This window comes from Carassius auratus, chromosome 42 (genome assembly GCF_003368295.1).
Source record: "Carassius auratus strain Wakin chromosome 42, ASM336829v1, whole genome shotgun sequence".
NCBI classification, from domain to species: domain Eukaryota; kingdom Metazoa; phylum Chordata; class Actinopteri; order Cypriniformes; family Cyprinidae; genus Carassius; species Carassius auratus.
In genome coordinates, this window is record NC_039284.1 from 15978317 (window position 1) to 16001417 (window position 23101).

The window sequence follows — 23101 nt, forward strand, 5'->3', positions numbered from 1 at the left end:
ATAATAATGCTCTGACATGATAAAACTTCAGAAGTCTGTATTTATTTCCTCCCGCAAACTTTCCTGAGATCAGACATCTTTAACTTTTTGAAAACAATTACAAGCAGACATTTGTGAAAATCCACCTGACAACATTCACCATCGAAAGCACTGCTTTCATTACCTTTCGGAAGCATAAATAAAGGAAGGTCATTTACAACTGATTTCATCCCCCAGCCTTCTCATTGGATGAAACCGCCTGTCTGACGTCCAATCAGGGATCAGATCTAGGGTGTGCTGGGTTTGGCCACGTTAGCTCGCACTCGGGCCTGGTCCACAGCGTCCAGCAGGTTCTTGGAGTCCATGGCCAGTGTGTGAGCGGCCGCCAGCATCTGTTTCTTACACTCGTCCTTCAGAGACGTGACAGCGTTCTGCTGAGCCAGACGCATCTTACTGATCAGCTCGGCCAGATCCTTGTTCAGCAACTTCTGAGTTCCTTCAATCTGAAGACCAGAGAGCAGCCAGAACAACACTTTATTCTTTCTAATGTACAGAAATGTCATTAAAGCTCGTTTCTGCCATGGGATATAAATAAATAAATAGATAAATAAGTAATTGGAACTTTTTATCTCGCAATTCTGACATTTTGTCTGAGAATTATGAAATGTTAACTAATGATCTAACAATTCAGACTTTTTTTTTCTTGCAATTCTGAGTTTGTCTTGTAATTACGAGTTTAATTTGTATGATATAACCTCAGAACGACAAGATATTAAATTCTCAGAAAAAAAGTTGAGTTGTTAACTCGATAATATAACTAAATAATAGAAGATTGTTGTGAGGTAATATTTCACAATTCTGGATTAATATCTCACAATTTTGACATATTTTTTCTCAGGATTGTGAATTTAAATCTCACAATTTTAGATTCTTTTCGCAATTCAGACCAAAAGAAATAGCAGAATTATGAGATTACAATTGTGAGAAAAAAAAGTAAAGCTTGTTTTTACCAAGGAATAAAATTTAGAAAAGGTAATTGTGACTTTTTATCTAAAAATTTGTACTTTTACGGGCAGTTATGATTTAATATGATTTTGTATTTCACAATTTTATCTTTTTTTTTTCTCAGAACTGCAAATTTAGATCTCACAATTCATAATTTTGTTATCTCACAGTTGTCAGAGTTATAGCATGTTAAAAAGTCAAGCCTGATTCTGCCACACAATAAAAAAAGGTAAACTGCAAGAAAAATAGAACTGTTTTCTTACAACTGCAGCTTAAAATAATAATTTTCCAATTAACATTTATCCTTTACCTCATACTATCATACTTGCGAGAATAGAAAAGGTAAAGTAAGACTTTTTATCTAACATTTCTATTTTTCTCCAAATTCAGATTTTATATCTTTTAATTCTGAGTTTATAGAAATTATCAGAATCATGGGGAAATAAGTCAGAATTGTGCGATAAAAAGTTGCAATTACCTTTAAAACAATTTTGGAAATAAGCTTCCATAATATATAGTTTAAAATACGTAAGAAATTTGGATTGCATTTCTTAAAACTACACGTTTATATCATGTTTATAATTAGATTTTTTTTTTTTTTTAAATTCTGAGAAAGATGTCTGAATTACGAGATGTCAACTCACAACTGTGAGAAAAAAAGTCAAGCCTGTTTCTGCCAGGGAATAGATGAAATAGGCAGAATTGTTAGATAAAAACTCACAATTCACCCTTTTCTATTTTTAGAAACAAACTTAAGTTTTTTTTTTTGTTTTTGCGAAAGCATATTCAAATCTCATAAAATGTATCATGCATTGTTTCATTAACATCTCACAGCTTGTGAGTATCTAACAATTCTGACTAGTTAGTTCTGTATTATAGTTTATAACAGAATTGTGAGACAAAAAGTTGAAATGACCTTTTTATGGTGATTTGATAATTTCTAGCTCAAACCAGTGTTTTTGAAATGCTTTACCTCGGTTCTGATGGACTCGTGTAGAGTCGGGAGGATGTCATCCACACTGTGGATCAGACTGCGCAACGTCAGTCCCACCGACTGCCAGATGAGACAATAATGACCTCATCGAACACAGAAACACCCCTCCAAACATTAAGCATTACGAACTGCTTCAAAGTCTCCCTACCTTCACCACATTGACGTACTCTGAGGCTGGTAACGTGTTGACGTCGTTCTTCAGCTGCACCACGACCTTCACCATCTCCATCACGTTATGATAAACCATGTCATCTGTTCGGTCCAGTTCTGCTGTGGGCGCCGGCTACGATGGCCAGAACAAGTCTGAGTTAATGCATGCAGTAAACCATTGCAATTCATGTTCATGCATGGATTTGATCAAATGAAATAATAATCTTTCTTGCATTATGTAAAAAAGTAATTTTGTGGAGTTTATTTTATTTTTTCAAATTAAATCAAAATCTATAATTCAAAGCTACAATAGCACATAAATAGGAATAAAATACTAACATCGAGCAATATATTTTCAGAAACTGAACGTGGTCTGAAATCATCAGATTTCATAGCTTAAGCATTTTACTTGAATATTTTCATGTTAAATTTAGTTAAAGTTTTAGTTATTTTGTGTGTTATTGTTATAAAATATTTCTATTAAGCTTAAAATTGTATTTGTTTTAGTAATTGTAGCATTTTAGTTTCAAGTTATTTCAGTTAGTTGCCAAGAGAACATTTCTCATTTTCTTTTTCTTTTTTAAGTTTCTCATCTAATATTGACATTTTATTTTATTTGAGCCATTTCAATTTTTTTTTTAAATTTCTCCCTTTCATAAGCTGTAAATGTAGAAATAATTCCAATTATTTGAAGACAATTTCAACTTTTAGGAGTATTATTAGCATTTTAATAGCCTTAATGATAACAGACATGAAATAAAATATTCTTTATAGGTTATTTTGTATTATTATTTAATCTTGTGGCATCTTATTTAATTAATAAAAAATATTTTATATTTTATAGAACTTTTGCCTTGGCAACTGGCTGAAATAAAATAAGTTTCAGTATTTTACTTTATTTCAGTTAATGTTTATATTCATAAGGAAATTATAAGTAAAACTTTTTTTATTGTAATAACTCTGAACTATGTATGTTAAAAAAGTCAGTCAAAAAGCAGTTTCTCTATTTTATTTAAGCCATTTTTCCTCTCATTTGGTGCCACTGCATGCAGCAGCTCGGAGACGGGAGACTGTTTCATTTCAGCTTCACAGAGACTGAAGATCGGTGATGAGGGAATCTCAGAAAAAACCCTTGCTCATCCTCCTTCTACTGAGCCATTATCAAGGTGAGCTCACAAGACTCAAAGCTCATCAGGTTTTAGTCACAGAGCTCCCTGTAAAACCTCCATCTGCTCGTCTGGAAACATCCAAAGAACGGCAGACACCTTTACTGAGCGGCTTCAAAAAGAGATCAGAAGTCTGCTGGCATTCAGCCCGTTCCTAACCACATTAAAACTGCAATTACCTGAGCAGACAGCCGCGGGGGCTTCTCAGGAGGAGCAGGATGGGAAGGAGCTGAGAGAAACACAGCAAAACACAGTCAAAACACAGCAGAGGATGGAATATGGATGCGATCATCAAGATAGCAATCACTGACTGAAATAAGAAAGAGGAAAGGAATAGTATGGTGCATCAGCGCCAGTGCTGTTGTTATTAACTACAAATAACTGAAATAACTTCATAACTGAAATAAAATAAAATGTCAATATAAGATGAAAATCTTGTCTTGGGAATTAACTGAATAAATTAAGTTTAATGTGAAATACTACAAATGAACTAATAAAAATAAAAACATAATATTGTATAAAATCATTGTTATAAAAAATATATATATTAATAAAAATGTATAATATGAATCAAAGAGAAAATAAAACTAGAAATATATATATAAAAAGGCAAAAGCACATTAAATTATCATTTTAAAAAGTTTTTCAGTATATAACAAATTATTATAATTTTTTTATTACTTCAGAAAAGCTACAAATAACCGTATACAGGTTTTAATGATGTAATGCTTTTGGGTGAAATATTCCTTTTTATTGTGTGTTTTAAAATGAACTGACCTTGGCTTGTCTCATTTTTTGACATCTAAAATAAAGAAAAGGATGTTAATGTTGTTTAATAATAGTGCATAACAATGGAAGATGAAAGTCACGATGGGACGAACAAATTAAAATTAGATTATTTATTATTTCATATATAGGAGTATTTTACCACTTTAGCCTTGGTGTCGTCATTGGCAAATGGATCCTGAAAGAGAAACAGAGCAACATGAAGGTGAGTATGAAGTCAACATGGAAAGATGAAACCCAGTTTAGTTTCATAATGTAAAAAGAAACAAGATCATTTAAAACAGAGAGGAAGGAGCAAGTCTTTACTTTTAGATGAAAGATTAGAAAGGCTAATATTGTCTTCTTCTGAATAACAGAAGCCTGTACTGTAAATAAGATAAACTTGCACTTGATAATAACTTTAATCTTAGTCTTTTTAAGCTCCACTCTGCTGAGCAAACACATTTGAATAGTTTCTCTGAACTCATAGTAATGTTCCTGGAGATGATTACATGCTCCTAAACAGCTCTGACGAGAGACGAACGCTGCTGATGACTAACCAGAAGCTTCTCTTCTTTCTCCAGCCACTTGTTGTCCTCCAGCATTTCCTGTTTCTGTCTCCTTAAAGTGTCCTGCACACACTGCCTCTCCATTTCCCACAGCCGCTGAGCGTCCTCCTTACTGTTGGGCTCCGGGAAACCTCGGTCCTTCACAAACACACACAAGAATATTTCATGCCAGAAAATAATATTACCTCATGAATTAAACAGGAGTTGTGCAAGTTTTTTATTTCATGTTTGTCATCATTACGACCATAAATATGCTGGTAGTACTCTCAAAATAAATGCATTTACACCTGACAGTCTTTAAAAAATAAACCGGGCCAAAAGCTTGTATTGTTATCAATGCACTAAGTAGTAAAATGACTAAGATTAATATAAATTACAGCTTAATGGAAATATTTAATACGAATAACAAAATTACTAAAACAAAAAATCCTGCATTAAAATTTCATGCATGGCATTTAATGCACATTTTATCAGTTGAATAGCAGTCTATTGACTGTCCCATATTAGTCAAAGCATGCTGTCCCACTTTTGAAACCTCCTTTTCTAAAGAGGGATGACAAAGATTGGATCAAAATAGCACTTTATGAATATGATTACAACATTTGATGCACAAATACACCACAAATATAATTTGATAACAATTTAAAACATTTAGAACAATGTCCTTTACATTGCTTTTGTCTAAATCCTGTGACTGATCTTTGAGTGAACGTCACAAGAGGAACTTCCCTGTTGATGATTTTAATATAGACAAATTTATGACATCATTTCCAGAAAGTCAAATTAGTTCAATAACTTGACACCTCTGCTTAAATTCAACACCACCGGTGTTCACTTTAATGTTGTAAAAGAAGAGATAAATGCACTGAAGCGTTGGCATCCCACATTACATTAACCCACCCATAATACTAAAATGCCACTGTTTTGCACTACACCAAATTTTGTCAACAACCTGTATCTCAAAGCACCAGCAGCGTCAAGGTTCGATTCCCAGGGAATGTACAGTAACTGATATACCTTGGAATGCATAAAAAGAAATGCATATGTAGTGAATTAGAATATCCTTAATTATAGCAGGAATCAAATCATGCTTCATGTATATTAATAATTTTCTTTCTCAGCCATAAAAAGGTTGCAAAGTAAGTGGCTGACATGCATTCATTGCGAAAAGGTTTTTTTTTTTTTTAGGTCTATGGCACAAGCTGTCGAGAGCTGTTTTGTCAGGCTGCTGTGATGTTAACAAATGGCACTTTGATACACTTTTATACCATTACTCATTGGGTAGTTTCTGACATTGTATTGTCTGTGCTTTCAATGCATGCTTCATTGTTATACTAAAGAATTAGTTCAAGCAATAGTTCACCAAAAAATGAACATTTGCTGAAAATTTACTCACCCTCACCCATCCAAGATATAGGTGATTTTTTCCGCTCATCATAACAGATTTGGAGATTGCATCACTTGCTCAGTGGTGGATGCTCTGCAGTGAATGGGTGCCGTCAGAATGAGAGGCCAAACAGCTGATAAAGACATCACAATAATCCACAGCACTCCAGTCCATCAGTTAATGTCTTGTGAAGTAAAAAACTGTTTGTAATCATCCATCATTACGATATTTCTAACTTCAAACCACTATTTCTGGCTAAACTATGAGTCCATAATATTGCTTCCTCCAGTGAAAAAGTAATCTGGTCTGAATCAGGAGAGAAATCTGCACAGATCAAGCACCGTTTACAAGCCAAAACAGCTCTAAAAAAAATATGTGAGTGGATTTGGATGTGAGAGACAACAGGAGATGGACTTTTTTTTTACTGGAGGAAGAGTTATTATAGAGTATGCACTAAAATTTTGACCAAAAGTGATGGTTTAAGGATAAACGCCTTGTTAAGTGTCGGACTGGAGTGGTGTGGATTACTTGTGGATTATTGTGATGTTTTATCAGCTCTCATTCTGACGGCACCCATTCACTGCAGAGGATCCACTGGTGAGCAAGTGATGCAATGCTACATTTCTTCAAATTTGATGAAGAAACACCGTCAAAGCATCCAAAATGTAAATGGGGGTGAGTCAACTGTGAGCAAATTGAAATGTTTTGGTGAACTACTCCTTTAAACACACAGGGGCATGTTTGTTCGCAGTACTGCAGGCAGGTGGCGCTCTTACCCCCATACTGCCACGGCGAGGGGACGGTGGCAGGGTCAGCGTGCAGCCGGACACAAGGACTGACGAACTAAAGCGAAGAGACTCAGGAAGCTGGAAAGTTGAGTGTACAAGCAAGAACACGAACAGAGAAGCACAACTAAACCACATGCTAACACACATTCACACAATAATTATGCACAACATGGCGGTTCTGAGCACAAATGCAGAAAAGCAGGCCGAAACCACAGCTGTTGGAAATGGTGTGACTTGACCTAGATAGACCTGACCAACATAAACCTGCATCATAGTGTATAGTGATGGTCTACCAATTTTTAATGCATCACCAACTGAGTAAAATATATAGCTTTTCTTTCATTGCACAGGAGACATAACTGAAGTTTCATTTCACCATCAACTTTGTCATCAAGTTTCTCTTAGTATTCTTTGGTGAATCAGAAATAGACATAAATAAGGCTATGAGATGAAAGTGGACAGCAGCTCAGATTGTATATTCTTGGGAGAATTTGATGAGAAAGGTTTGAGATCATATTATCAGGCTGCATTTTATGCAATTAAAGCAATTACAGACTTAATAGGAGGAAAATTACCTGGATATGTAGACGTGGATTCAGAGTGCTGAAACCTGATTGCATCGTTCTTGACGGCTTTTTACAAAAGAAGAATAAAGATAAACAGAAAAATAGCAAGAATGATAAATAGTACGAGAATAGCAGTACAAGAAAAAGAGAGAGAAAAGACAGACACCTTCGGTGGAGCATCAGTAAACGGGGTTATACTTCTGGAGCGAGATCTGCCTCTTTGCTCCTCCGACTCCACTTCCTTCTCCATATTATGAACATCACTGTGGGGAGCAAACAGAAACAGATTTTGTTGTTTTTATTATTTGATTAATGTTTATTATCATCTACCTTTTTATTTTTATATTTATTCGAATTTTTTATACAGAAGTTTAGTATTTTTGATTATTATTGAATTTTTTTATTTTTATTATGTATATTTTCATTTATTTTAAATATAAATTTTTCCGACAATGTCCACTAACAGTGTTAGTCTGTTTATTATTATTATTATTATGCATGTTTATTTACTTTTTTTTAATCATTTACATTTTTATTATTTTAATAATTATTTTATTTTAATTTTCTTAATTTGTTTAAACTTTTTTAAATTTTTTATATTTATTTATATTAATTTTACATTTAGATTTTTTTTGTCAGGCAGTCAGTTTGTATTATTATTATTTCCATGTTTATATTCTTTAGAATTTTTATTATTTATATTTCATTTCATTTCATTTGAATATATATATATATATATATATATATATATATATATATATATATATATATATATATATATATATATATATATATATATAATTTTTTATTTTATTTTTTTTAGTAGAATTTACATTTGTATTGCTTTTATATATATATTTTAATGTTTATTTTAAATTTAGCATTTCTTAATAATAATTTTTTTCCCCTACTTACAGTATCATAATTTGTTTTTTAATGATGAGTTCCTGATGAGCCAATAGGCACCGCTGATGTGTACATGTGGGTAATTTGTGTAAATACAGAAGAAGCTTTAATAAATTCTCTATTTTGGTTTGGGTTTAGCACTCTGTTTTTTAGCTCTGAAATGCATTCATATGACTGCTTTAAGTGTTCAAACTGATACTTCAGGTAACGTACTTCAGCTTGCACACAAGCTCTGCGAAGCTGGGTCTCTCGCGGGGGCTGTAGGCCCAGCACCGGGTCATGAGGGAGTAGAGGGTCGGCGGGCACTGCTCAGGTTTGGGCAGACGGACGCCCTGCTCCAGCTGGTTTATCACATCCTTGTTCTCCAGCCAGAAGAACGGCTGCTGACCTCCACTCATGATCTCCCACATGCACACAGCTGAAAACAGAAGCACAGGAAACCACCAACAATCAGGAACCAGAAATGACTCTTCTGAACTGCTTTGGACGTTCATTGCAAAACTTCAAGATGCAAGGCATTGTGAAAGATATGGTTCTTCACAGGAATCGGCACTGAATCAACTAGACTGACAACAGGAGATAGGAATTCACACTATGATGACAGCTTGAAAAATCCTCACGATTGAACTGATCTTTTGCCTAATGTGGTCAAAACAGTGATTCAGCTTTGAAAAGACAGCATTGCGCTTGGCAGAAGTGACATAACACATCATGCATGTTTAAACGCATTAATCTCACCACGTCACGCTTCAAAGTCACTAACCGAACATCCAGACATCACTCGCCGAGGTAAAGCGTCTGAAGTTGATGGACTCCGGCGCCATCCATTTGATAGGTAATCGACTCACAGAGGCTTCAGAGAGAAAACAAACAGTGTCATGTGACAGCATTAGGCATGAGAAACGAGGGAAATATTAGACTCAAACTGTATGATAAGTTTAAACAGACTAGTCAGCTTTAGTCTTGCCTTTGTAATACTCCTCCTCTTCTATGTATCGGGACAAGCCGAAATCTCCCAGCTTCACACAGTCTGGTTTGGCAACCAGCACGTTTCTCACAGCGATGTCCCTGATGGAAAAACACGTAACAAGCAAAGTGAGCAGTAAACAGTGCATTCTAGCTAACAAAGTTAGTAAAGTGAAAAATCAAGAGGAAGAGATGTTTATAAGCAGCCTTAAAGTTTCTTCACACTTTAAAGCCTTAAACAAGCAAGACCCAATGCCCAAAATTTTAAACCATATAGGTAATGATTATTCACAATAACTACATGAACTATTTAAACAAAGACACCCTGAATCTGCTCAGAAGATGTACCTGTGCACCATGTTAACACCCTCTAGGTAAGCAAGAGCTTTACTGATCTGAAGACAGTACAGGATCTTCATGAGAGTGCTTAATTTGTGCTTGTTCTCCGTCAGGTAAATTCCTAGCTGAAGAAACACAGAGAAACCAGGATGATAATAAAGTCTGATTAACAATATTGCATAATGTACTAATATGAGTCAGATTAAATCCTTGTTGTGACATAGGCAAACGTGATTGTTAAAAGGAATAGTTCAACCAAAAAATTAAGATGTAGATGAGTTTGTTTCCTCATTGGAACAGATTTGGAGAAATGTAGCATTCCATCACTTGCTGACCAATCAATCCTTTGCAGTGCATGGGTGCCGTCAGAATGAGAGTCCAAACAGCTGATATCTGTTCCCATGAAGAAATCAAATTCATCTACATCTTAAAAAATAATAACAATAAATCGCACCTCTCCATGCTGGTAAAGCTCCATGACAATCCACACGGGATCCTCTTCAATAATTCCAATGAGCCTCACGATGTGCGGATGGTCCAGATTCTTCATGATCACTGCATGAAAACAATGACTTTTATCAGTCTATTCAGGCATTTATCTGAATCTACAGAGGGAAGATGAATCATCTTACTAGCTTCACTCATGAACTTCTCCTTCACATCAGCTGAGCAGTCCTTGCATGTCTTTACAGCCACATTCACTCGCTCGCCCTTCTGGATAAAGACACGAGATTCATGAGCTTTCTGTCCTTAAAGCTGAACTTGAATATGTTTCCAGTGATTTCTTCTAAATCCTTGTGATCCGTTTCGCTGAATATTTGGAACTGTAGGTGTGTTACATATGCACTAACCTTGCTTTTATATATCCCATCATGCACCTCACCAAAGAAACCTTCACCCAGAATCCGGCCGAGGACAATGTCGTTTCGTGAGATGCTGAATTTACATGCTGGAAAACAAGGGATTGAGGTCAAAATGTCTAATAGATAAAGAAATTACAATTAATCTATCCCTTTTAAATATTATTTGGTTCTTACTTGGAACTGGTGCTTCCTCTGGTATCTCTGCATAAATATCTGAACCTGTGAACAATTAATATAATGAAAAGATACAAATTATATATCAAATAATCTATCTTTTATTAAATTGTGTATATTATATATACTATATATTTTGCTTTACGTACTTTTGCTTCCCCTTTCAGATCTGGTGTGTTGCATATTGCTTTGCAATATAAGATTAGAAAAGGTCAGTAAGACAGAACCATTTCAATAATCAAATATAAATCAAATAATTATACATTTAGTAAGTTATACTCATATAATATATTTATCAAAGCTGTCAAACGATTTGCAGTTAATCGCATCCAAAATTAAAGTTTTCATTTACACAATATATGTGTGTATACTGTGCATATAATTATTATGTATATATAAATACAAACATATATTTAAGAAAATTATGTTGTATATATTAAATATATTTTTATGTAATACAAAATATAAATATATAAATGTATATACTACACTTCAACTTTTTCATGGTTTGGTTTGTTTCACGGTTTTAGAGTCACGGATTTTGTACAGTTCGGTATGTGCTATTTTTATAGAAAAACTATACTTTTTAATAAATAAAAAAAACATGTGTGGAGAACTGAATGTTTCAGGGTTTTTTTCAGTGAACCATGCCACCTCTAGTATATACATATAAATATTTTCAAAATATATTGTATGTGTGTGTATTTATAAATACATAATAAATATGTCATGATCCGGTCACTGAACTTCCGTTTATTCACCACCAGAGGTCATCATCCACAACACAGACTCTCACATAACACAGAAGACGTTGGACTACATTTCCCATGCTCTATTGCACCAATCACATTCACCTGATAACGATCAAACACAGCTGCCACCAATCACACACACACACAGAACAATCATCATACACACTTTATAAGCTTTGGACTTTATTTCACACACTGCCGAGTATTGTTCTGCATATATCCCTCTCCTAGGGATTGCTGCAATATCAAGCCATTCCATGTTTGTTTTCACAGATCTGTTTCGTTTCAGTTTATATTTTTTCATAGTCTTTTTTCAGTTTATAGCTTTCATAGTCTTGTTTCAGTTTATAGTTTTTCATAGTCTTGTTTCAGTTTATAGTTATCATAGTATAGTCTTTTCCTGGCCCTGCCGTCTTTCTTGTGTTTTGACCTGTTTGCTCTGGCTACTGGATTACCCCTCTTGTCTAACCCTCTGGATATTGTTAGCTCATCAAAGACCCACACTTGCCCTAGGATTATTCTTGTGTCTTGCCCTCTATATACCTGTTTGCCAGTGTTTGACCCATGCCTGTTATGACCACGTCTCTGTTTAATAAGAGCTCACACATGGATCAGCACGACTCGTCAGCACCATTACAAAATATAAACCGTACACATACATACATTATGTAAACAAAAACATCTATTTTGGATGCGATTAATCGCGATTAATCATTTGACAGCACTAAAATGTATTAATTCTATACATTAAATTCAGTGTTGCATCACATGAATAAATGACATTTGAATATATGTTAAAAAACAGAAAACAATTATCTTACACTAAATAACATTTAACAATACTAAAAAAAATAATCAAATAAATGCTAATTTGTTGAGGTTCTTTAAAACAAAAAAACATTTTTGAATCATTACAAAACTTCTGATGGCAGTGTATGAGTTTTAATATATAAAACTGTGTGTATATATTCACAAGTACATACAGTGTATAAAAGAACAAAGTACAGAAAAAGCAAAAAACCTGCTCACCTGTTAGGTAAAGGAGGTAGAGAGTTTCTAGCTTCTCTGTCTGGTAAACATAATTGGTAGTGTTATTCATAAGGTGTAAAACACGGTGCACACTACGTTTTGTGTTTCTACACTGTTAAGGGTCACACACTTATTATGCAGGTCAGAAATAGTTTAAGCAGACGGACTGCTTGAATTGTTTTTATTAGAGAATACTAATTAGATGCATGATGATGTTGGTTTCATGACCTGGTAATGCAAAATAATGAAACCCACAAACCTTTGGGCCGTACTATTAAAGTTGCCTCATTTCCATGCTCCAAACGATAGTAGCCATCAATTAAATCCATCATGTTCTCTGCGATGGCCACAGAGGCTGTGCTGATAGACAAAGGCTGAAAATGACAAGAGAGAGATCAGATCTTTTAATATGCATAATTAAACTCTTCAAAAGAAAAGGTAAACTGTTGTTATACAGTAGTCAAGCATTCATTTCAAGAAGATACGTGTAGATGCATTTACCTGTTTAGCTCCTTCTATATCTATATGTAGCAGCGTCTTTCCGTCATTCTGAGGCATGCATTTAATACTTCGAATTTGTGCAAATGTGGCTAGAGAGACCGGCTAATAAGGACATATCAAAGAAACATACACGTTTGTATTAAAAAAACGTGCACAATGCACAACCACACACAAACAAAACAAAAAACTAAAACTTTAATTAAAATTAAAATATAAGATATCAAAATACAAGCTAATTTAAAACATCAATAAAAAACAATGTATCTCAATAGTATTAGTATTCAATCTCAATGACACTTAAATAAAACTGATGCATGATCAAAAACAGATATTAATACAAAAACGTCTGATAAATGTGTGTTTGCAGCACTCTATTTCGCAACAACGACTACGTTGGTAGATGAAACACATTTTCCATTGTGGTTAACTGATAAAAAAAAGTGGTTATTGTCACTTTAATGTGAGTGCTGCGTTTCCAGTGAACAGGTCAAGTGGTGGGAGAAACATGAGAGAGGGGATGTTCTTCTTACCACAGAGTTTTTGTCGGTACGTTGTCGAATACCTTTGGGCCCAATGACCATATCAACAGATACACTCCATCCTTGCTACAGAAGAACGGTTACTCAGTTATACTGTGAAACTACTGCAGATTTTAAAACACATCTGTTGCTTGGTGAATATCTGTAGTATACACTTAAACCACATTCATATCAGTGCCCTGCACTAGATAACAAAATAGCAAAGCAACATACTATCTATGCCGCAGAAAGATAATACATGCACAAATTAAATACAAAACACTTTGTAAAAGACGTTTATTACGTTTTAGATAATGGAAAATAAACAGACATAGTACTGAAAATGAAGAAGAAAAGTACTGAGCTGACTTCAAAGTCATTGCAAAAGTGAAGTTTTTGCAGGATTTAATTGCTAATGAGATTTGTTTCAAAACTGTTATCTATTGCAATGACTTTCACACATTTGTATACATGCCCACAGTGTCCAAAGACATTCTGGGGCCACTGAATTTAACCATGCACTCACAACTAGTTCTCACACCACTTCAGAGGGAATAGTTCACTCATAATAGAAAATGCATGGGTGCCGTCAGAATGAGAGTCCAAACAGCTGATAAAAACATCACAATAATCCACAAGCAGTCCACATGCTCCAGTTTGCCAGTTAATGTCTTGTAAAGCAAAAAGCTGCATGTTTGTAAGAAACAAATCCATCATTAAGGCATTTTGAATTGTACAGTAAATGGTACTTGAAATGTGCATATTTCTCTCCAGATCCAGGTGAGACAACTTCTTCACTGGAGAAAGCAGTTTTATGTATTATAATTATTTATTTATTTTTTTTACAAACACGCAGCATTTGGCTTCACAAGACAGTAACTGATGGACTGGAGTGGTGTGGATTATTGTGTTGTTTTTATCAGCTGTTTGGACTCTCATTCTGACGGCACCCATTCACTGCAGAGGATCCACTGATAAGCAAGTGAAGAAACAAACTCATCTACATTTTAGATGACCTGAGTTTAAGTACATTTTCAGCTGACTTTTATTTCTGGATGAACTATTCCTTTAACATAAAATAAATGTAAAAACTTACCACCAGCTCACACGGAAAAACTTCTTCATCAAAACTGGAAAAGACAGATAATGTCTCAAAGAACTTGATGATGCACTGGTCCTCCTTCAGCAACGCAAACTGCAGGAACGTTTGCTGGATCAGTTTCCTCAGCTGCTTCGGCTGTAATTAGTAACTGTACTTTAGTATCTTTTTGGCTGTACTTTTATATCAAATAATGGTTTTTAGGTACTCTTTACACCTGTGATTTCACTATTATTAATCATAAATCACAAATGCTTTTATTATCTATTTGCTGCCTTATTCTCATAGAAGCCAAGAAAAAATTTTCACCTTCATACTGTCGATTAATTCTTGAGGAAAGAACAAATCCAGACCAACTTCTTTCCTGAAAGGAGCAGAAATGCCATCAATGCGTTGTGCATAATCTTGGGGTAAAACTATCTAAAGCATAATACAAACTACTTACTCCAGCAGCTCAAAGTTAGATTTTTTATCCAGGCCGTTGGCATTCATGTCTTTATAAAACCTCCTGTTAGAATAGAAAAAATAATAATAATTTTTGAAGCATTCTGTGCATTATGTACATGCATGTTATGTTGTCTTTTATGATAACTTGGTTTTAAATTGACATCTTTTGTTATGCATTTTATGTGTACTACCTATTTTATCATCTTTTATTGTTATTATAAATTAGGTTTCCCCTTTAAAGGAACAGTCCACCCAAAAATAAATATTTGCTGAACATGTTCTCATCCTCATGTCATCCAAGATGTAGAGTTTGTTTCTTCATCAGATTTAGAGAAATGTAACATTATATGACTTGCTCACTAATGGATGCTCTGCAGTGAATGGGTGCCGTCAGAATGAGAGTCCAAACAGCTGATAAAAACACCACAATAATCCACAAGTAATCCACAACACTCCAGTCTACTCATTGTTGATTATTGTGATGTTTCTATCATCTGTTTGGACTCTCATTCTGACGGCACCCATTCACTGCAGGTCCCATTGGTGAGCAAGTCATATAATGCAACATTTCTCCAAATCTGATGAATAAACAAACTCATCTACATCCTGTATGGCCTGAGACGGAGTACATTTACAGTAAATAAATGTTATTATTATCATTATTATGAATTTTCATCTGTATAAACACACCTGATCTCCAGACAGCCCAGCTGCAGCGCCATCCCGTCACTAACTCTCCTCGCGCTGTGCTGCATGTAGTCACTTCGAACCTGCATAACAGCAGCAATGACACACCTTCATTAGCCTTTTTAGATGTGCAAACCACCACCACTTCAGCGCTACATCAAACACTCATAAGTCCTGTGACTCATGTTTCCTTCACTATTCTGCGTGCTTTCTCAGGATATGGAGCGGTAACCGTGAAGAAACACTCCCCATGTGACAGGTACTGACCTGCTGGTAGAAGTAGAGCATTGTAGTTTTGTCATCCTTTAACTTCTCCAAGAAATCAGGAGGAATGTAACGGATCCTCAAGTCATATCTGATCATGACGGCAGAACAAAAACAGGATTAGGAGCATATACAAAAACTGACTTCCATATATATGTGTGTAAGAGAGGTTAGAGAAATCTCATCCTCACTATGGTTAGCAAAACCCACAATCATATATGATTTCATATTTATTCAAAGCAAACTATATCTCAAATATGATGTTTTCAAAATGAAACTGTTTGGTAACCAATGATGGTTTCATACTGTGGAAGTCAATGGCTACCATCAACTGTTTATTTATCAAACGTTTTCATTTTGAAAATATAAAATCTGAGATATAGTTTGCCTAGAAGATATATTTTGTCATATGGGTTTTGCTAATATCATCTTCCGTGCTCAAAAAAAGAAAGAAATTCATACAGTAAATGTATAACAGAATTTTCATTTTTGGTAAATTATTTAATTTATACCTAAATATATTTTATTAAAGCCTAAATATATTACAAAATGTACTTGAAGTGGCAAGAAAATGCATTACCAGTGTTAAAATAAATTTGGGGTAAATGCAAAATGTATTATTAAACTTAGAATCCAGTTTCTAACTATATGAAGCAGCACAACAATAAATGTTTCTTAAGCAGCAAATCAGAAAATTAGAGTGATTTCTGGAGGATCATGTGACACTGAAGACTGGAGGAATGATGCTGAAGATAAATAAATCTGTTTTTTTTTTGCCATATGACACACACACACACACACACACACACACGCACCTCCACTCCGCCTCGACGTGCTGCTGTTCATATTTCTGCTCCACCTCTGCTACGGTGAGGTTGGGGTGCAGCCAGTGAACCTCGTCTGATTTGAGGTGTTTGAGCAGCAGACCGTAGCATTCTGAGAACTTGATGTTAGGACCGAGTCGCCCGCTGTCCAGGATGGACTGAGTAATTCTCTGGACAATCAAAACATCATTCAGATATCAAACATTTAAACATTTGTGGATTTATTTCACCCACCAAAAAGAAAGAAAGATGAAAATATATGTTTAAGCCTATATTTTTGGATCTTTTTTGCATTATTTTCATTTTATTTATAATTGTCATGAACGGAATTTAATACTAATGAAAGATTTTTTTTATTTTTTTTTTGCATTATGACATTTAGACATTTAGAATGTTTAGATTTAACATTCATCAGGAAGTAAATGAAAAATAATCATGCAAAAAATTGCAATGCTCAACATGATCCATATAAAAACAGGAAGCTATTATGATGGGCATGATAACATGAGTGTCATATTGCATTCATGATCGAAGTGTAAAAAAGGATGTTAATCTTCTCACCCTGATATTCCAGGAACTTTCACATTTGACCAGTTTAAAGTTCTTGCCAAGGTTGGCGCTGTTGCTTATGAAGCACACTTTGAGGATTTTCACCGTCCCCCTGCATTGATTCTCGGCAGACACCTGTGGTGGACCGGGGGGAGGCGGTTTCCATGACAATGTACTGGTGTCACCCGACATCTCTACATAGGCTGTCATGAGATGGATCTCCTCAACTGACTATCAGCTGTGTGATGAGACGGAGGAGAAATAATCCATTCAAGTCCAGGCAGGAGCCAAAGGAAATTAACAAGTGACTCAATACATTAACTATGAGAATATGACAAATTGTGATTTTAAGAGATGAATCCTTTTATTCTAAGCTTCATGTCCTGATATATGATAATCACAGTCAAAGAACAGATCTGGGAACATAAAAAAAAATTATGATTAAAAACTAAAAAAAATTGTTAATGCTCATCAGAAGATAACATAAAAATATTAATATTTAATCATAATTAAAATTATATAAATCCAAAAATCTGACACTAAGCTTAACTGTCTTAAAAACTGCTTAAATGTAGTTTTATTGAAGACTATTATTACTTATATTATTACTACTATTATTATTATGTGATGACCATTTTAAATTTTAATTAAATTATAATTATATTAAATTAATAATTATTAGAACTGTATAAACCCTAGAACTACTCTGACGGCAAGTTTGTTTCGAAAACATTAATAATATTATATACATAATATTAATAATAATAATAACAATCTGCATCAACTTATTATTATTATTATTATTAGAGCCTGATGACCATTAAAACATTTAATAATTTTTACAAAATTATTAGAATTATATTTTGAGCATAACTGTTTTGAGAACAGCTTAAATTTAGTTTTATTCTAAAATAGCATTCTTTTACATTTAAATGCTATTACAAAGCGCAGTAGTAAAAGTACATGATGTTCATGACCAAACACATTAGATTTCAACATGTCAGAACACGAGAGACTAATGCAACATCCTACCTGTTCCTGCTCCATCTCTGACGAGTGAACCAGTTTATTCCTGCGTTACCATATGATCTCTGCGTCACAGGACAGACAACCTGACAGGCTAAAATATTGATGAAATTCACAAAAGTGTTGTCAAGCACAAGCAATAGCTTTTTCACTATACCAAAGAAAATAGGAAGTGAAATGTTGCTTGGTTAAGCTCCACTGAGGGACTTCTACTAGAAAATGTTTGATTTTTACATTATCAACTATCTTAACTTTAAGTCTCCTAAACTCATCAAAACCTTCTACCACAACTTTGGCTTCCTGTCATGTGGTTTCAGATTCAGAGATGTTGAAGTGTTGGAAATTGCAAAGGTGTTAAACATTTAAGCTTTGCCATGATATAAACTGTTGTGTACAGTGCCTCAAATAGAAGTGTTACTGAAAGTTTATTTTTAAATGAAATGCACTGTTTTAATCCTGAGCATTGCTTTACTATTAAACTACTAAAACGGTAGTCAAATGGCAAAATATTGTTACCATATTTTTAATGCATCAGCTGAATATTCATTAATCATGATAACAACGATCATCCCACAAAATCCATACAAACGATCATCACTTGTTCAGACATGCATCATATTTTTGTTCTTTTTGCCCACACAACAAATAAAATAAAGTTAATTGAAAAATGGAAACATCTAATGATATTTGCAACACATCAGCATCTACTGAACTTCCTTTTTAATGTTACACTGTGTCTTCATGGTTTGAAATGGTCAGAATCTCTTTCTGAAATAAGAAAATGTAAATGTGTCACAGACCTGAGCATGAGCTGATGTTCAGTGCAGCTTTCTCTCACTCTCACTGTCTCTCGTCCGGTGATTGTTTAATTCAAACGAATCCAAACTGAAAGAGAGAGAGCTGAAGACCTGACGTGAGTGTTTTGGACACACCCCACGCGTGTCACTGACTTCCTCAAACTTCATCAGAGCAGCTGCTGCTGCACACACACACACACACACATCACAGAAATTACGCTACAAGCTCTATTTGTGAGGTCCTCCTTCCTTATGAATGTCGTCAAGAGTTGGTTTTCAACATTTTACTATATTTGTGATTTTATTTTCTGAATTAATTTTCTCAAAAGTTATTTTTCAACATTTTACTATATTTTTGATTTATTTTCTGAACTAATGTCCTCAAAAGTTATTTTTCAACATTCTACTATATTTGTAATTTTTTTCTGAATTAATTTTCTCAAAAGTTATTTTTCAACATTTTACTATATTTTTGATTTCTTTTCTGAATTAATGTCCTCAAAAGTTATTTTTCAACATTTTACTATATTTGTGATTTTTTTTCTAAATTAATCTCCTCAAAAGTTATTTTTCAACATTTTACTATATTTGTGATTTGTTTTCTGAATTAATGTCCTCAAAAGTTATTGTTCAATATTTTACCATATTTGTGATGATACTTTTCCCTATGAATTTCCTCAAAAGTTGGTGTTCAACATTTTACTATATTTGTGATATTTCTTTCTCTATGAATGTCCTCAGATGTTGTTTTTCAAAATTTTACTATATTTGTGATATTTTTTCCCAATTAATGTCCTCAAAACCTGGTTGTCAACATTTTACTATATTTGTGATTTTTTTTCTAAATTAATGTCCTCAAAAGTTATTTTTGAACATTTTATTATATTTGTGATTTTTTTCTGAATTAATGTCCTCAAAAGTTATTTTTCAACATTTTACTATATTTGTGATTTTTTTTCTGAATTAATGTCCTCAAAAGTTATTTTTCAACATTCTACTATATTTGTGATTTTTTTTCTGAATTAATGTCCTCAAAAGTTATTTTTCAACATTTTACTATATTTGTGATTTTTTTTCTGAATTAATGTCCTCAAAAGTTATTTCTCAACATTTTACTATATTTGCGATGATACTTTTTCCTTATGAATGTCCTCAAGATTTGATTTTCAACATTTAGCTTTAGTTGTAAGAATATTTTTCTCCACGAATGTCCTAAAACGTTGTTTTTCAACAATTTAATAAATTTGTGATATTTTTTCTAATTAATGTCCTCAAAACCTGGTTTTCAACATTTTGCTATATTTGTGATATTTCTTTCTCTATGAATGTCCTCAGATGTTGGTTTTCAAAATTTTACTATATTTGTGATATTTTTTCCCAATTAATGTCATCAGAAGCTGGTTTTTCAACATTTTAATTTGTGATAATTAATTCCGAATTAATTTCCTCAGGAGCTGGTTTTCAACATTTACCTATATTTGTGATATTTTTTCAGAAATAATGTCCTCAGGAGCTGGTTTTCGACATTTTACTATATTTGTGATATTTTTCCCCCAATTAAAGTGAAAGTGATGTATCATACAGCCAAGTATGGTGACCCATACTCAGAATTCATGCTCTGCATTTAACCCATCCAAAATGCACACACACACCGTGAACACACACCTGGAGCAGTGGGCAGCCGTTTATGTTGCGGCACCCAGGGAGCAGTTGGGGGATCAGTGCCTTGCTCAAGAGCACCTCAGTCTTGGTATTGCCGGCCCGAGACCTAAATCCACAACCTTAGGGTTAGGAGTCAAACGGTCTAACCACTAGGCCACAACTTCCCGTTTTTTTTAATGAATGTTTTTTATAATGCCCTCAAAAGCTGGTTTTCAACATTTTACTATATTTGTGATATTTTTTCACAATTAATGTCCTCAAAAGCTGTTTTTAGTTATTTACTATAATTTGTGAGGATATTTTTTTCTTTATGATTGTCTTCAAAAGATGATTTTCAACGTTTTACTATATTTGTGATATTCTTTCCCAATTAATGTCTTCAAAATATGGCTTTCAACACTTTAACCTGTTAATTGTCACTCACGTTTTTGAAGATAGACTTGAATGTGCATGATACAAACCTAAATTTTTCTAAAATGTGATAGAGAAACAGGCAACGAGGAAGTATTTTTTTTAAACAAAGGTCAAAACTCCTTTTGTAATGTAGATTTCTGAGGGTGCACTCTTGCCATAAATTAATCTATTACTTTTCCTACATAATTTTTAACAAAAAATATTGGTATAATATATATTTGGGAGTCTTAGACCTTTCCAACGATATATAGTTTTGTCAAGATTAGATTAGATTTGATTGTAATAGAGTATAGTCAACGTAGGCGTCCCGTATACGGGACGGGGTGACAATTAACAGGTTAATATATTTGTGATGACTATTTCCCTATGAATGTCTTCAAAAGTTGGTTTTCAACATTTTACTATATTTGTGATATTTTTTCCTGATTAATGTCTTCAAAAGCTGTTTTTTTTTTTTTTTTTTTTTTTTTTTTTTTACATTTTACTATAATTTTTTTATGATTTTTTTTTTTCTTCTGGATGTCCTCAAAAGTTGGCTTTCAACATTTTACTATAATTGTCAGGGCATTTTTTCTTCATAATTGTCCTTAAAAATTGGTTTTCAATCTTTTATTATAATTGTGGCCAGGCAAGACATGAATTCTTATCTACACTTAACCCTGGTATAACATCTCTTCTGTTTAGAAGAAAAAGTTTCTTTGACTGAAATCTTGCAACTTTTCATGAATGATTTTTAATTGAGTTACATGTGAGAAAGAAATATCTACTGTATTATTAATATTATGTTATTTATATTAATTTCCTAAATTTACATATTTTGCACAGTTCTAAACACAAAACACAAAATAATAATACAAATAATAGATTGCCTAAAATTCAGTAATATATTATAATATAATATAATACAACATTTTGTGTTGTATGTGAGAACTGTTTGAAATGTAAATTGAAGAAATTAATATAATGAATATATTAATGTTAATATATAGATTTCTTCTATTATTATTATTATTATTATTATTATTATTATTATTATTATTATTATTATTATTTTCCTTAAAAAAGGAAAACAATAATAACAACAATAATAACACTAATTTTGTATTAAGTAAAAACAAACAAACTCTTATGTTAAAGTTTGGTGGTTTTAAACAGAAAAAGTGTCAATGTGTCATACTGAAACTGTGTTTAGAGGATGTTGATCATACGGAAGTGTGTTTTACAGCAGAGGGCACTGCTGATGTTCACTGATCTCTTCATCAAATTAAAGCTTTACATATGGATTTCAGCTCTTGAAAACTGAACTGCTATTTAGAAACAAAAAACTTTTTAGAGCTGATGGCAGCGTGTGTGTGTGTGTCATGTGATCACTGGATCATTCAGCTGAAAGATGAAGCATGAACTTTATATAGAACTTCATCACGTCTCCTTTCACTTTCTAAAAAGGCAAGTACTTTTCATTTTTACGGCAGTTTTTGTAAACCTCCAAAGCTAAATTTAATGATGCACAAAAAGGGAAGCAGATTATGCAAGTATCTTGAAATAAATCCCCTTTAGGCTCATAAAAAATGTAATTTTATAAACTTTGCTTCTTACCTTTTCAGTATTCTGAAATTCTGAAAATGTCTTCCTTTTATTTAATATATAATTAGTTATGATTGACTATTTCCTATATTTAAACTCATAATTTGCACTAAACTGCATCAGTTTGTACATTTAACTGCAGATGGAAACACAAGTTTTCGGTTAACAGGTGCAACTTTATGATCAGATAAAATGCTGATGATGAAAACCCCACTGCAAGTAAAAAGTGTTTCATTATTTCTAAGTTGAACACTTTGAAAAGTTTTTATTATTATTATTATTATTATTAAAAGAGGCCTACTTTTGGAATCTTAGGTAAAAAGTTTGGTGC

The 23101-nt window shown here is 33.4% G+C and overlaps 1 protein-coding gene across 3 annotated transcripts; it reads right to left on the reverse strand.

Moving 5' to 3' along the window:
- Window positions 1-24: 24 nt before the first annotated feature.
- On the reverse strand, window positions 25-19265 carry LOC113060836 (protein-tyrosine kinase 2-beta-like). 3 transcript variants are annotated; one of them, XM_026230049.1, is made up of 32 exons: window positions 19114-19265; window positions 18320-18407; window positions 17300-17525; window positions 16730-16908; window positions 15918-16005; window positions 15654-15733; window positions 14962-15024; window positions 14826-14880; window positions 14514-14654; window positions 13430-13504; window positions 12900-13001; window positions 12658-12772; window positions 12399-12438; window positions 10767-10804; window positions 10618-10662; window positions 10432-10529; window positions 10213-10294; window positions 10035-10135; window positions 9590-9705; window positions 9243-9343; window positions 9039-9128; window positions 8489-8693; window positions 7536-7632; window positions 7379-7435; window positions 6792-6881; window positions 4620-4766; window positions 4223-4258; window positions 4072-4096; window positions 3474-3523; window positions 2127-2261; window positions 1958-2038; window positions 25-482 (listed from the first exon to the last, which is right to left on the reverse strand). In XM_026230049.1, exons 3-32 carry the CDS (start codon window positions 17495-17497, stop codon window positions 267-269), a joined length of 2946 nt encoding a protein of 981 aa, XP_026085834.1. In that variant the 5' UTR covers window positions 17498-17525; window positions 18320-18407; window positions 19114-19265; the 3' UTR covers window positions 25-266. The 3 variants fall into 3 exon arrangements, with proteins under 3 accessions (XP_026085834.1, XP_026085835.1, XP_026085836.1); XM_026230050.1 differs by having other exon boundaries at window positions 267-482; window positions 10767-10801; XM_026230051.1 differs by lacking the exon at window positions 6792-6881 and having other exon boundaries at window positions 267-482.
- Window positions 19266-23101: the final 3836 nt, after the last annotated feature.

What these genes read in the sequence shown, in the direction of transcription:
- LOC113060836 (XM_026230049.1), bottom strand. Translation starts at nt 17,497, where the DNA reads ATGACAGCCTATGTAGAGATGTCGGGTGACACCAGTACATTGTCATGG. An exon ending in TTTAATAGTACGGCCCAAAG is followed by an intron (nt 12,439 to 12,657) that starts GTTTGTGGGTTT and finishes TATGTTTACCAG; the next exon opens with ACAGAGAAGCTAGAAACTCT. An exon ending in GGTGTTAACATGGTGCACAG is followed by an intron (nt 9,344 to 9,589) that starts GTACATCTTCTG and finishes TTTTTCCATCAG; the next exon opens with GGACATCGCTGTGAGAAACG.